This window comes from Gossypium hirsutum, chromosome D09 (assembly GCF_007990345.1).
Source record: "Gossypium hirsutum isolate 1008001.06 chromosome D09, Gossypium_hirsutum_v2.1, whole genome shotgun sequence".
Taxonomy (NCBI): Eukaryota; Viridiplantae; Streptophyta; class Magnoliopsida; order Malvales; family Malvaceae; genus Gossypium; species Gossypium hirsutum.
In genome coordinates this window covers 47,717,645-47,733,583 of record NC_053445.1, presented here as the reverse complement: position 1 = coordinate 47,733,583, position 15,939 = coordinate 47,717,645, and the positions used below count along the sequence as shown (strand labels likewise).

The 15,939-nt window shown below is 32.3% G+C and overlaps 1 protein-coding gene and 2 long non-coding RNA genes across 3 annotated transcripts; 2 read left to right on the top strand and 1 right to left on the bottom strand.

Moving 5' to 3' along the window:
* Positions 1–7,282: 7,282 nt before the first annotated feature.
* LOC107890844 (uncharacterized) lies at positions 7,283–8,446 on the bottom strand. The gene is made up of 2 exons (XR_001682068.2): positions 8,158–8,446; positions 7,283–7,503 (listed from the first exon to the last, which is right to left on the bottom strand). It is a non-coding gene; the product is annotated as an uncharacterized lncRNA (long non-coding RNA).
* Positions 8,447–10,812: 2,366 nt separating this feature from the next.
* On the top strand, positions 10,813–12,498 carry LOC107890845 (uncharacterized). The gene is made up of 2 exons (XR_005918245.1): positions 10,813–10,993; positions 11,969–12,498. It is a non-coding gene; the product is annotated as an uncharacterized lncRNA (long non-coding RNA).
* Positions 12,499–14,732: 2,234 nt separating this feature from the next.
* Positions 14,733–15,936, top strand: LOC107890847 (probable steroid-binding protein 3). Its single transcript, XM_016815424.2, has 2 exons — positions 14,733–15,372; positions 15,500–15,936. The coding sequence occupies exons 1-2, from the start codon at positions 15,098–15,100 to the stop codon at positions 15,783–15,785; spliced, it is 561 nt and encodes a 186-aa protein (XP_016670913.1). The 5' UTR covers positions 14,733–15,097; the 3' UTR covers positions 15,786–15,936.
* The last annotated feature ends 3 nt before the right edge of the window (positions 15,937–15,939 follow it).

Here is a 15,939-nt window from a genome sequence, read left to right as displayed (position 1 = left end):
ATAAGATGAAGCATCTTATGGTTAAACCCGACTCTTAAAGAGAGGGTCTCATTGTTCATGGGAAACAAGATCAGAATGCTGATGATGATCGTGAAAGGACATAGGAACGGAATCCTCACGGTAAATTTATGGGTAGATCGAAATCTTCAAACAGAGGTAAAACTTGTAACTTTTGCAATAAAAAAGAACACATTAAATCTGAGTGCTAGAAGTTGCAGAACAAGATCAAAAGTAAGGTTGCGAATCAAAAGGGAAAACAACCAGAAAAATCTGATAAAGTTGATGTTGTATAAGACTACAACGATGATGAACTTCTAGTTGCTTCTATCAACAGATCTAAAGTGAGCAAAAAGTAGATCCTTAATTCAGGCTGCACCTTCCACATGAGTCTCAATCGGTATTAGTTTACAACTTATGAAACAGTGTCTAAAGGTGTTATTTTGATGGGAAATAATGTTTCGTGTAAAATTACAGGTGTTGGAACGATTAAAGTTAAAATTCTTGACGGAGTTATCAGAACATTTAGTGGCGTGTGACATGTTTCAGAATTGAAGAGAAATTTAATTTTGTTAAGTACTATTGATTCAAAAGGGTACAGATACACAGCGAAAAGCGGGGTTTTGAAAACTTCCAAAGGTTCCCTTGTTGTGATGAAAGGGCAGAGAAAGACTGTCAAGTTATATGTTTTGCAGGGTTCTATTGTTACTGGTGATACAACTGTTGCTTCCTCTTCCTTTTCAGATGATGATATTACTAAACTTTAGCATATGCACCTAGGGCATATGTGTAACAGCCCGATTTTGGGCCTAGTCGGAACAATGGTTTCGGGACCACAAATTTGAAGAGGGAAAATATTATTGTCATTATATTTTTATGGTCTAAAATTTTACGGAAAAAATTTGTAAAAATTTCGTTCGAAAATTTCGACGTTTGGGCACTCAATTTAGTCAAAAGGACTAAATTGTAAAAAGTGCAAAAGTTGAGTTCTACATGTTAGAAGTGTCTAATTGTTATGAAATTATAAATTGGGGGTCCTTATATGACAATTATACCATTAGTTAATTGATGGACAAAAATAGACATAAGAAATGGGTGAAATAGATTTTTTTAAATGGGGGCATTTTAGTCATGTAGTAATAAAAAGAATTAAAAAGGGAAAAAGATGGTAAAATGTGCTCATCTTCTTCACGGTGAACGGAATCAGCAAGGGGGAAGCCATAGTTAGGGTTTTTAAGCTTCCAAGCTCAATAGTAAGTGATTCCAAGCCCCGTTTTTAATGTTCTTTACGTTTTCGGAGTCCTTGTAACTTAATTTAGCTTATTCTAGCAATAATTTAACCTAGGGTTTATATTTGGAAAAATACACATAGGTGAAAAGTGTTTATTTTGTTGTTTTATGGTAGAATATAAAGCTAGAAATTATGTTAAACAACTTTTGCTAAGCGATTTTAAACGAAAACGGGTAAATTGACATAATCGGTAAAAATACCTAATGTTCAAAAGTGTGTGTTAGAGTGGGAATTTGATGTTTCCATAGAAGGGAAAAATGTTCAGCATGTCATAAAACATAAGAATAAGAGATGAAGTTTAATTTTCGAGCTTGGGAACAAAAGTGTAAATATGCAAAAGTTAAGGGGCAAATTGTAATTTTTCAAAAATTTGGGCGGAGGACTATTTTAATAAATTTTAACATTAAATGAGTTAAATTTGCTATTATAGATCAAGAAAAACGAGAAGACTACCTCAAACGGGGAAAAGAGAAAATAGTGGAGTAAATTGCAAAATTACGATATTTTGCACCGAGGTAAGTAAACATGTGATTTAATGCATTATTTTGATATTATTCAATATATGTTGAGATTTAATAGAGCATAGAATAAATATTTGTCAATATCCTAAAAATGTGGTTAAGTTGGGAAAGGTGGTAAAGTGTTGAAAACACGGTTTCCGGTTGAACACTCGAAATAAGCCGGAGTACATTGAATACGAAGGAGGTTGCTAAGTGCTGATTCCCCCAAGGGGTTGCTAAGTGCTGATTCCCCCAAGGGGTTGCTAAGTACCGATTCCCCGACTCATTGGTGGTTGCTAAGTGCTGATCCCACCGTATCTTAAATGTGAAATGGGCTGCTAAGTGCTGATTCCCCGAATTACTGGTGGTTGCTAAGTGCTGATCCTACCGTATCTTAAATGTGAAGGGGTTGCTAAGTGCTGAATCCATCGATAACGGATAATATTCCGAGTGTTCAACAGGAAAATTAGAAAGGTGAATATATATATATATAGATGGTGGATAAGATTATATGAGCAATATTGGGTTTGATACTTAATCAACCCATGTGTGAAATGGAAGGAAATATCAAAATTACAAAAGAGCAAATTTAAATGTAAAACTGTTTTGAACAACAACAATTGGGAAAATTTGAAAAATCACCATAAATGGTGGAAAATGAATCAGATGTTGAGTAATATATGAAATTTAAGCTGAATGAGTCTATTTTCATATGAAAAAAAAAGGGCAAGCAAAAGAGTTGTATATTTGGGGATATTTGAATTTTATTGAGACAGGGCTGAATTGATTCCGAAATCCCCTGTTCCAAATTTGGAAAATCACCAAAAACTGTACAAAAATAATTATGGCTTGAAATTTACATGCTTGAATTTCTTAATGAGTCTATTTTTAAGATAAATAAACGAGAACATTTTTCAAATTTTGTACAGAGAGTTAAGTAAATTTTAGTTAGGATATGTTAGAACTATCGAGCAGTGAAACAGGGGAATCTTTACAGAATAAACTGTACTAATTGGCTAAACCAAAAATTCTAATAATTTTATGGTGGAAAGGTATATGAGTCTAGTTTTGGGAAAAATTTACAGAACTTCATTTGGAGCCCTGTAGTTCTAGATAAAAATAAATTGGTGACAGTGACGCAGAAAAATATTTTGCTGGAAATTGAACAACCATTGAAATTTATGTGTGATAAAAATTATGTTACTTTGTAATCTTGTGAGAAATTTATTTATTTGTCATATGTTTACTTACTAAGCTATATGCTTACTCGTTTTTATTTTCCCCTGATTATAGTGACATCAGCCAGTTCGGAACTTGGACGAAGTCAGGATATCATCCACACTGTCATCAACTTTTTGGGTATTTTGGCAATCAACACTTTTGAAACATGGCATGTATAGATGACTTTATGTAATGTTGTATAAAAACGTATACATAGTATTGTTCGGTTTAATAAGTAGATGATTATTAATGAATAAATTATGTCTGAATATATAACTATAATTGGTTGGAAATATTGAAGTTGGTTGAAATTGTCTTTGAAAATCTGTAGGGGTTTTTATGTAAAAATAAGTAGAAATGCTGCCGAAATTTTTATAAAAAAATTATAAGTGTTTGAGTTCTAGTAATACCTCATACTCTGTTTCGGTAAGGAACACGGGTAAGGGGTGTTACAATATGAGTGAGAATGAAATGAAAGAATTGAGCAAAAGATGACTTATTGATTGGCAAGGAATTTGCAAACTAAAGTTTTGTAAGTACTGTGTTTTTGGGAAGCAAAAGAGAGTTCGATTCACCAGAGGGATCCATAACACGTAGGGAACATTAGAGTATATTCATTTTAATCTGTGGGGCCCATCTAGAGTGCCTTCGAGATGCGGAGCTAATTATATGCTAACTTTTATTGATGATTTTTTCAGAAAAGTTTCGGCATAATTCTTGAAGCTGAAAAGCGATGTGTTTTCTGCATTTAAGTCTTGAAAAACTATGATTGAAAAATAGATGGGAAAACAAATAAAATACCTCCACACAAACAATGGCTTAGAGTTTTGTTTTGAGGAGTTTAATAAACTGTGCAAGTTAAAAAAGATCGTGAGACATTTTACAGCTCATCATACTCCACAGCGAAACAGCGTTGCAAAATAAATGAACAGAACGATCATAGAGAAGGTTCGATGTCTGTTTTCAAATGCCAACTTTCTAAAGTCGTTTTGGGCCGAAGCAACCTCTACTGCATTTTTTTTATCAATCGATCTTCATTCGTTGCCATTGAGAAAAAGACTCCACAAAAGGTATGGTCTGGTAATCTTGCTGACTATTCTGATTTAAAGATCTTTAGAAGTCTTGCGTATGCTCATGTTGATAATGGAAAATTGGAACCGAGATACATCAAATCTGTTTTTCTTGCTTGTAAAGCTTATGTAAAAGGGTATAAGTTATGGTGTACTGAAAATAGAAAAGATATGACTATCAGATATGTTGTTTTTGGTGAAACTGCTATGCTACCTAACTTATTTCTTAAAGACTTTTCCAATAAAGAAAATCAAAAGCAAGTGGTGCATCAGATTAATCTAGAATCTAAAACAGAGTCAACTCCTCAAGTCAGTTCAAAAATTCAGAATAGAGTTGCTTATTCACCACAGTACTCCATCGCCAAAAACAAAACTAGAAGAGAAATTAAACCTGCAAAGAAGTATGTCGAGACTAATATAGTTGCTTATACTTTAAATGTGGTTGAAGATAGATGCAAATCAATAGCCATCTAATTATTCTGAGGCGGTTAGCTGTGAATACTCAAAAAAGTCGATGTTTGCTATTCAAAAGGAGATGAAATCACTCCACAAAAACAGAACATATGATCTTGTGAAACTTCCTAAAGGTAAAAATATTTTTCGTTGTAAATGGGTGTTTAAAAAGAAAGAAGGGACTGAAGGAGTTGAAGAACCCAGATATAAAGCAAGGCTTGTTGCAAAGGCTTACAGTCAAATTCCAAGAGTGGACTTCACAAATGTGTTCTTACCAGTTGTGAAGCATGATTCGATTTGAGCTTTGTTTGGTATTGTTGCCATGCATGATTTGGAGCTTAAGTAGTTAGATGCAAAAACTGCATTTTTGTATAGAGAACTTGAGGAGGATATTTACATGTAACAACTAGAGGGTTTTACAGTCTTAAAAAAAGAGGACTATGTTTGCTTGCTGACAAAGTCCTTTTACGGTTTGAAACAGTCATCAAGATAATGGTACAAGAGGTTTGATTCCTTTATGACTTCTCATGATTTCAAAAGAAGTATCCTTAACAGTTGTGTTTACTTTAAGAAAAATAGTGATGGTTCTTTTGCGTATCTACTCATTTATGTTGATGACATGTTGATAGCAGCGAAAGATAAATGAGAGATAAAAAAGGTTAAAGCCCAACTAAATGAAGAATTTGAGATGAAAGATTTGGGACCAACAAAAAAGATACTTGGTATGGAGATTTTCAGAGATTGAAAAGCAAGTAAATTATACCTAAGTCAGAAGGGGTACATTGAGAAAGTTCTTTGCAGGTTCAATATGCAGAGTGCTAAGCCTGTTAGTACTCATTTAACAGCCAATTTTAGACTTTCATCGGCTTTATCTCTACAATCAGATGATGAGATTGAGTACATGTCACATGTTCCATACTCTAATGTAGTGAGATCTCTCATGTATGCTGTGGTTTGTTCACGTCCAGATTTATCATATGCAGTCAGTGTAGTTAGCAAATATATGGCGAATCCCAGTAAAGAACATTGGAAAATAGTTCAGTGAATTTTAAGATACTTACGAGGTACTACTGATGTTTGCTTACAGTTTGGAAGAACTAGAGATTGAGTCATTGGGTATGTTGATGCTGATTTTCCTGGAGACCTTGATAGAATAAGATCTCTCACAGGTTATGTCTTTACAATTGGAGGTTGTGCAATCAGTTAGAAAGCCACTTTGCAAACTACAGTTGCTTTGTCTACCACTGAAGCTGAGTACATGACGATTACTGAGGCTTGTAAAGAAGCTATTTGGTTGAAGGGACTCTTTAGGAACTCAATGAAGACCTTCAAATTAGTACAGTATTTTGTGACAGTCAAAGTGCCATCTTCCTTACAAAAGATCAAATTTTTCATGAGAGAACAAAACACATTGATGTTCGGTATAATTTTATTTGTGATATTATTGCTCGTGGTGATATTGTTGTGAGCAAAATTAGTACTTATGAAAATCCTGCAGATATGATGACTAAGTCACTTCCTATAACTAAGTTTGAGTGTTGCTTAGACTTGGTTGGTGTTAATTGTTGAAGTTAAACCCTTAAAGGGTTTTATGAAAGAGGTGGAGAACTTATTCGTTAAGAGTTTGCGAAGAAGAACTTGTTCATTGATAATTCGTGTCAATGTGGATATTGTTAGAATTAAGTGACCCGAATCCTTATTTAAATAAAATACAGTGGTAAAATAAAACAGAAGTAAAATCTATATAGAACTACATTTCTTTTATTTTATTTTAGAATAAGATTTTTTAAAACTTATTAAAGTCCATCTATTTGATATTTATTAGAATAAGGTGTTTCAACCTGACTACACTCCTATTAGAATATGGTTTTACAAGCCTATAAATAGACATAGTCTACTCCTCTTGTAATCATTCAAATTTGACATAGTAAATTTTCTTCTCCTCTGCCTGTGATTTTTTTCCGAAAGGGTTTCCACGTAAAAATCTGTGTTTTCTTTATTTTTATTTCTTTTTTTCTTTGCGATATATTGTCATTACCGACATTCTATTATGTTTACATATGATTATTTGTAAAGTGAAGTTAGTATGCTAAATAGTAAATGATAAACTTGATATGTGATAGATTGTTCCTGGAACTGAATAGGCCTTTTGTTTGATTGTGGATTGAGTAAATGAGTTACCTTTTAAAGAGACCTCCTTAGGTAGTTGATTGTTCCTAAGATTCAAAGGGTTTTCTTAAAAGATAGGCAACCAAGGGAAACCTGATTGATGCAGTACTACACTCAAGGTATTAGAACCCATTGCAAAGGTATTGGTACCTTCAAACGTGGAAGCCAAATTAGTGAAATAGGAGAGTCAAGTCTAGATACCTTAACCCCAAGTATGGATCTTGTACTTTTTAATATTAGAATCTAGCTTGAGGGTATAGATACTTCTAAACATAGAACCTAAATAGGAAAAACAAGGGAAATTGGTATGGATACCTTGATACCTTCCAATGTTAAGCATCAATACCGTACCTAAGGGTACCGATGATTCTAGCATAAATTGGATAGTTTCAGAATTTAGTTCCAAAGTGTTTAGTTTGTTCATTTCTTTTCAACCAGTATAGCTCTTATTATCGTTAGAATATCGTAAAGTCAATAGTATTACCAAGGATGCCTCTAGTCATCGATTGTAGCACCACCAGATAGAGGTCGTCGCCGATTCGGGATAAGGGTGTTATATTCGCAATTAAGAAGCAAAAATGGAAATCAACTTTCAAAATACTGTTGCACATCTGAACATAAAGACAAAGTCAATGGAGAACTCTCCATCTTAAGGAGACATTACTGACAGCAAGTAAGCTCGACACTAAAGTAAAGCTGCTCGAATAGGATAAGCAAGTTATGCAACTACTTTAAGGAAGAAAACAACAATGGCATTGGAAGTACGAGCTGGTGATTGAAGACATAAAGAATCCAAGGCACCCTGTTCAAATGATGATACATTCACAACATCATTCACTTCCGATGAAGGAAACAAAGCAGTTGGCCACTGTAGTCTCTAAGAGCTAGTTTATGGAAAATTGTTTTTGAAAAGTTTGGTAATAACTGTCAAAAAAGGTTTTTGAAAAAAATACAATCGACGTTGAAAAGAAATTTAGAAACCATTCTATCAAATACAATAATGGTTAAAATACAAACCATTCACAAGTTTAGGCACTCTTAGAAATAAATTATCATCACAAGACAATATACAAACTTAATATAGAGCATTTGTGCTTTGGTTAGGTTCTAACCATACAAATATTAACCCAATTTCATAATTGGCACTGTACATAATCAAAGTAAAAAAAATAAAAATCGGAACAACGAAATTTTCCAAGAAAAATAATATTTGTTTTAGAAGAGAGAAGAAAACCCAAGTTCTAAATGAGTAATGTTGCATCAGAACTTTAAAAATAAGTTGAAAGAGAGTGAGACTCTTTTTTTCCTCCTCAAAATTACCATATTATAATTTGGAAATCAAACTGGCAAGGACCATGAATCTTTGCTTCAAAAATCTAGACACAAAATGGATAAAACAAAAGGGGTCTAGAACAACGAAAATCGCAGCACAGATAACTTAAATTGTCTAGCTTACTTATTGACATAGATCTTCAAGGCTTGTCTGTTCCTCTTCTTGACACCAGACTTGGCAACTTTCAGACTCCTATGCACAACACTCAGCCTTGCAAGGGCTGCTTTGGTTAGATGGGAGGAGGCTGACGAGAGACGAGAGGGTCTGAGTTAGAGTGACTTGATACACTCTGAAAGATGGGCAGATTGAGTAAGCTGGAGGCGCAACGGCCAACAGACGATTTTTTTAGAGTTCAGAAAAGGGAGAAATGAGAAAGAAATCGATGGAGGCAGGTTAGTAAGAGGGGTTTTGAGTATGTGCGCGCGCGCGCGTGCATGCGTGTTTTAGGGATTAGATTTATTTATTTTTATTTTTTAAATTGTATAATATTTGGTAAATTGTATTAAATGGGCTTGGGTTGTGTTTTCTATTTAGATTTGGATATATGATAATGTTTATTTTTGGGTTTGGACTTGGTTGGGTAATATAATAGATTTGAGTTTGGTATATATATATATATATTATAAATTAAAGTCGGTTTTGTCAGTTAAAATATTTTCAAATTCAAAGCCGTAATCGATTATTATAATTAAATTATCGGTTTGATCAATTTCACTCTTATTTTTTATATTTTATTCTCTTAAATTTTATTTAGCTGATTTTAAATCATATTCTCTTCTACAGCAAACTTAATTCAACAATGGGATAAATCATTAAAATCTTTAAAATTGCATTTATCCCTTTTTTTTATTAGATCGATGCACTTAAATTACTTTAAACTAAAATTTAACTAATATTTATATAGTTAAAATAATATTATAATATAAATTTATTTTATAATGTGATATAATTATATTTTTTTACATATCATATTATCAATTGTTGTATATAAGTCAAAAAAAAAATTTATTGCATACAAGTATGTAAGGGAGGGCAAGATAGATTTTTTCTTTTGGATGATAGGTAAGGAAGGAGTGGTCATGGTAATTGCTTGTCCAGCCTTGTCCACTACATAAAAATGACCATTTTATTTTTTGTATATATAACTATTAAAGTGGCTAAAAAGGTAATAATGTAGTATAAAAAATTTAATATATTTTGTGTTAAAATATTTTTCTAAATAATTATGTATAAATAATTATTAATTTTAAAAATATTGTAAATATTAAAGATAAGTAATAAAAATTAAATTAAAATAAAGCAAGGTAGGGCAATGATGGATGCATTTGACATCTACGAAGGTGATAACTATTTTCAAGATTACACATCCATAGTGAAATAAGGCAGGTGGTAGAGCATAATGTGTCAACTCTGGAGCAGTGGTGGATTTTTTCATAATTTTTATGATTTTTTCAACTTTAGATCATATCTTAACTCATATATCTTTTTCAGTAGTTTCAATTGTAATTACAATTCATTTTTTAACCTTATTCTTATTAGTAGATGAAGTCGTAGGACTATATGATTAATCAGAAAAGGGCATGATAGTCACCTTTTTCTGTATAACAGGATTATTTGTCACTCGTTGAATTTATTCAAGACATTTCCCATTAAGTGATTTATATGAATCATTAATCTTTCTTTCATGGGGTTTCTCCCTTATTCATATGGCTTCCTATTTAAAATTTAAAAAGCGCAAAAATAATTTAAGTGCAATAACCACACCAAGTGCTATTTTTACCCAAGGCATTGCCACTTCGAGTCTTTTAACCAAAATGCATCAATTCGTAATATTAGCACCTGCTCTCCAATTCTAGTGGTTACTGATGCACGTAAGTATGATGGTATTAGGCTATGCAGCTCTTTTATGTGGATCATTATTATCAGTAGCTTTTCTAGTCATTACATTTCAAAAGGCCATAAAGATTATTGGTGAAAACAATCCATTGTTATATCCATAAATAAGTAATTTATAGATGTATAATACTTACTATACAATACTGAAATTATAATGTGCATTCTTTTATAAATGATATGGAGCCTAAATATTAAATGGGTAGTTGATTTTATGATTATTCATAATATATACAATTATGAAATTAAAATGTATATTTTTTATATTAACGGTAGGTAGTGTTAAACTCTAAACATGCAATACATACATTTTGTTTAGAATTCTTATAGTTAAATTGTTAGGTTTAATTTGTTTGAGTAGTTAATTGACTACTTTTATTAATTCACATTTATTTATTATTAATTATAAATAAATTTTATTTGAAATTAATTTTTTGTTTAATTTATAGTATTTTGCAAATACAAATTCCGATATTTACAAATTTAACATAAAATATTAAATTTAATTATTTATAAATTTGAAAATAATACTCAAATCAAAGTTTTAAATGAAATTCGGACATAGATTCAAACTTGCTGTGGTTACTACTGTTCCACCGCAAATATCTAAAGAGCTTCCTACAATGCGATCGTACAAAAAAAAACATGTTGAACGTGTCGAAAAGCAGGTTGAGGAGAATCCAAATGAGAACTGTATGTTTCAAAATTTGGTGAAGGGTGAGGCAGGTAATGACGATAAGATAAGATAGGGGCCGGGGACTAGTAAATATCGTGGGGCTCGGTTGTTCACCAGTTTTCGAAGGCATGTGAAAGTGTGATTATCAAAACAGGGAATCTAATGTGGCCGGTTCCCGAGACTCTTTCATGATAAAGGCAAAGGCAAGGGAGTAGCCTCTTTATTTATTTTGCTTTAAAATTTTTTTATGGAAAGGGCAAGGAAAACAGCAAATACAGCTCACTTCCCGACCCACCACCAAACCATCATCATTTATTTATTTGATCAAAACCCTAGGCCGCTATTAGTATTTAACCCTTGGCTACCACCATCTTCTTTTTATTATTGAAGGTAACCAAAGGCCTCGGTAGGTAGGGTTGTTTACTCTTGGGGGTCTCCTTGGTTCACACCAGGAGCGTCTCCGAGGCTTCAAGTTTTGGGTTTTAAGATCTACTTAGCACTCGGACCATCTTGTAGGTGAAGTCGGGTTAAAGTATGGTCTGGCTTTTGCTTTAAAGGGTCTTGGATCTGTTCCGAGTTTTTTGTATTTTAGTCTAGTTTCATGGATTTGCTTTTGTGATGGAAAAAAATGTTTGGCTTTTTTCTCTAGTGGGGTTGAGAGATCACATCTTCTCATCTTAACTAAAGATTGATCGTTTACTCAAATAGTTGTGTACTTTCGGTTTTCCAGTTTATAGGGGAAAAGAAAAGATGTGTTTTGCTTTTGCTTTTAATCTTGCTTCTGTATTTTCTTCCCGTTTATGGTAAGTTGTCTAGGGTTAGGGTAAGTGTTTGTTTAAAGTGGTCAGGTTTTAGTGAATAAATATGGCTATTAGGAAGAAGAAAAAGAAGAAAATCAGCCCAAGTATTTAGATGTAATCCAAAGTAAGAAGGTGGGGGGTTAGGAATGGAGCTCCTTGAAGTCCAATAGAGTTTCTTGCTGGGTATATTGAGCTGCTTGGCTATGGATCCCACAGTCCTATCCCATGTTGGGAGGGATAGGCTTGCGGCTTCCATATCTCAGGAGCTTCATTACCTTTAAAGTTAGATCCTTGTTTGGATTGAAGGGAGCTCTACATCTTTCTCCTTTCTCACTTCATCGTCTAGCCAAAGATTGATGTGATCTTATAATGCTACACTTTTATCTTCTTTTGTTGCTGTTGACTCTTTTTCTCTTTCATGGATCTGTGAAGTTTAGGGTTTGATTGTAAATTATTTTGCCTTGTGGGGTTTATTGTGAATTAATAGTTGCATACTGTTGTGAATGGTTGGATGGATCTTGAATTTCTTGTTACCTCTTTTGGTTTCCATTATTAATTTTGGCAGAGCGTTGCTGAGACTGCAGATGTTTACACAGGATAAAGCAAGTGAAAGCCAAAACGAGATGTCAGAAAGTAAATCTTGTGGTCATTTTCTTAGATTCTGCTGCTGCTGCTGCGCTGCTTTCAAAATTCATTTTTAATGTAATAATAAAATAAAAGACATGAATTATTGAACCTTTCCATTTTCTTTTAAATCTTGAAGGTATCCTGTCTTCTTTTTTGTTATGCATAGGTTTATCTTGTCCAGGTGGTGGATTTGTAAAGTTGTGTTAATTTGCATGACAGGGATAATTTTAATTATCTTAAGACATTATTGATCTTGGTCGAGGCTGGGCACCTAAACAAGAAAAAGATAAGAGGAAATTAGGTTTAAGTTGTGGAACTGAAGCTTTTGAGATATAGGGTTGGCCGGTTAGGGCAAAAGTTATGGATGTCGTTTTCACGTTTATTTTACAATATTATGTATTTTTAGAAGTTATTGTTACGTCTGTGTTTGGGTTTTGTTCTGATTCATACAAAAAGTTAATTGTTATATTATTTTTATAACATCAATTTATATTTACCAAAAAAAAATTATTTATTTGGCTGTTTTTATTTTTATATTTAAATGATATTTTAGTAAAAATTAAAATATTATTTATGATATGATGTAAAAAAAGGAAATGATTTATATAATGCTAATGTTGGAGACAATAAATATTATGCTATTTTGATTTTAAATAATATTTATTGTTTTATAAAGGAAATAAGTTTTTGGTGATTTTATAATATTTATTGTTTTATAGATTTTTTATCATATTTTTTAATCATTTTATGTTATTGATATAATTATGGTAATTTTGTTTATTTTAAAACTTGAATTTCAAATCTAAAACCCCCAATTTTGAATTTTAAACTTTGAACCTTGAATTTTGAATTATTTGAGGTTTAAGTTTTGAGTTTTTGGTTTGAGATTTAGGATGAGTTTGGAGTTCAAAGTTTAGAGTTCGGGTTTAAAGGTTGATGTTCGGGTTTTGGATAAAAAATTTATTGAAATGTCATTAAATATTTAAAAAAAGAGAATAGATAATATGATTAAAAAGTCCATAAAATAATTTTTACTCGTAATTTATTTTATTAGCAACAATGCATAATATTATTTATCGTTGGTATATGATGTAAAATTATATAGTTGATGATACATTAAATACAAATTTTGTATATTTTGTGTTTATAAACAAAATTTATTTTGTTTCTGAAATTGGAAAGAAATGAAAGCACTTATTATTTATTGGAACGAGTAAAAGGGAAAATTTTCAAAATATGCTTTCTTAGCATTAAGTCAACAGTAACGATCGTCGAGTTTTATGGGTTGCCAAATCAATAAATTTATCGGTACACAGAAGTTTGGCATGTTAGTAAGGAAGTACATGATATCATGCATCATAACTTAATAACGTAAAATTGTTAAGTTTAGGGTTATAAATTTTGACAAATTTATGATGCATATATGGTTCAAATAATTGTGATTAATATGATAGAAGTCGATTCTAATAAATGTCAATTTTCATTCTATAAATATCTCTTTTATTCATTTTTTTTCTTATCCACATTCTTCAAATACTCTCATAGTTATTATGTCCTGAATATGATAAAATTTCGAGTTTACGTTTTTACTGTAGTTATCTTTTTTTTTTCAGATTTTTGAAGTTGTAAAATAAATAGTTTGTGATTTTGAAACAATTGGTAAATTGAACTCACCTGTTTGATAAAACTTAAAGTTTTCCTATCATGATGATTGCATAAAGCAATGCTTGAAGGATGTTGATTTGTACGGGGTCTCTAAAATGGAAAAGTTTAATATCATTCATGAATTGGTCGCTTCCCTAGTTGAAAAGTGGAGGTCGAAAGCTTTTTACCTTTCAATTGCTTTGAAACAAAACAATGATCAGTTTGAAAGATGTTGTATTAATAAATATATGCATAAATAACAAATAAGTTCTATATATATAGATATTTATAATAATAAATTAAAAAAATTTATTAGTAAAATACATAATGTGGAACAACGTGTAGCAGTTATGGATATAATTTACTCCTATTAATGTGGTATTTTTAGCATCCATACAATCATAGAGCAATAATAGATAAGGCAATCTTCATTCCTACTTACTTCGTTGTGATCTGTAGTAAAATTGTCAATTTAGCTAAACCCTTTTAAAAAGTTAAATTTCACTGTTGAAAAATGAATAATGTTTTAAAATTTTATCTTATAAGAATATTTTATAATCAAATTTAAAATTTAAAAAATATTTTTATTATTTAGATCGAATCTAGTGGGATGCTTGGCCCTGAATAGATTTAGCTGGCACCACTCACTTTCAATCATCTTTGATCTCCATGCTCTTTCCTCTCTTTTATTCTATTTGTCTTATCTATCTTCAATTTGTAAATTTGTTTTGTGGGTATATTTAGTAAGATATATCTTGTAACATCTTTATTATCTTTGTGGGCTACGATGGATAGACGTTGGTGCTTACTGTCGATGAACCTCCACTTGCCATTAGCAACACTTTACCGTAAATATTCTTCCTATTGTATGGGCCATGTATATGTTAATTTTCCTTTTAAAAAATAAAAATTTAGTTGCAAAATCAATTAAACAAAAGTGTAATGAATATTCCTAAAGCTGTGCAGAATATTCTCCTGTCCCTACTACTCTTCGTGGCCCAACCAAAATTTGATTCGCTGTGGAATTTCTTGAGGAATTTGCAAAATGCAGAAAGAATTATAAATATAAAACACGATTATAATATTAAAAAATAACTTAGATGAAGTTGAAATATTTTTATGCTCATTGCTTTGCATTCTTGATACATTTTGTGTTATTCATTCCTGTGGATGACTAACTGATTAAGGCCCGTTTAAGGCTCATAAAGCCCAACCTACAATAAAAGTTTGGTATCACGGAAATGGAGGTAGGTTGGGTCATTGCTCATTGGTCAATCTTTTGGTAGGTGAACTTTGATCCTCCATCTTAACTAATTCCTGCAAGTAACTCAGAAGAAGGAAACCAACGAAACCCAGTTTCCATTTTTGTTTTTTATTTTTTGGGAGAATTTAGAAAAAAGAAGAAAAATAATATTCTCTTAACATGGGTATTTACTCGACCGTGATGGAGGCGGTGACGGAGGCGACAGGGTTATCCCCGACGGCGTTCTTCACAATCCTGGCAATGATGGTGGTTGTGTACAAGATAGTGTGCGGCATGTTTTTGGGTCCCGAAGATTTTCGTCAAAAGCCTCAAAAAGAGCCAATTCAGGTCGGAGATATTACGGAATCAGAGTTAAGAGCTTACGATGGTTCGGACCCCAAAAAGCCTCTCCTAATTGCCATCAAAGGCCAGATCTACGACGTCTCTTCCTCCAAGTAATATACAACATTCCATATCGATTGAATTCACGTAAATGATCAAGCTTTTACAAATAGGTTTTTATTGTTTTTGCTGTTTGCGTATGATTTGACAATTGATCTCACTTTTTGTTTGGTTTGTGAGGGTGTTTTATGGGTGTGGAGGGGCTTATTCGATGTTTACAGGGAGGGATGCGAGCAGGGCATTGGCGATGTTGTCGTTTAAACCTGAGGACCTGACGGGGAACCTCGAAGGCTTGAGTGCTGAGGAGCTTAGTGTGCTGGAGGATTGGGAATGTAAGTTCCTGGACAAGTATCCCATTGTTGGACGGGTTGTTCAACCATCAAATACCTCTCAAAATGGAGATGGACTTCACATTCACCACAATGATACAAACGGACATCAACAAGAACAAACCAAGGATGATTGATTCCAAGCTTCAAAAATGTCCTGCTGTACCAATTTGTGGAATTATGCTTTTAGGTTCCACTAGTTTTGGGAATGGATAGACGAGGAAATATTTATGTAATTAATGTTCTTTTTTTCTTTTACATAATAATCATAAATGAGTCGACCAGGCATTA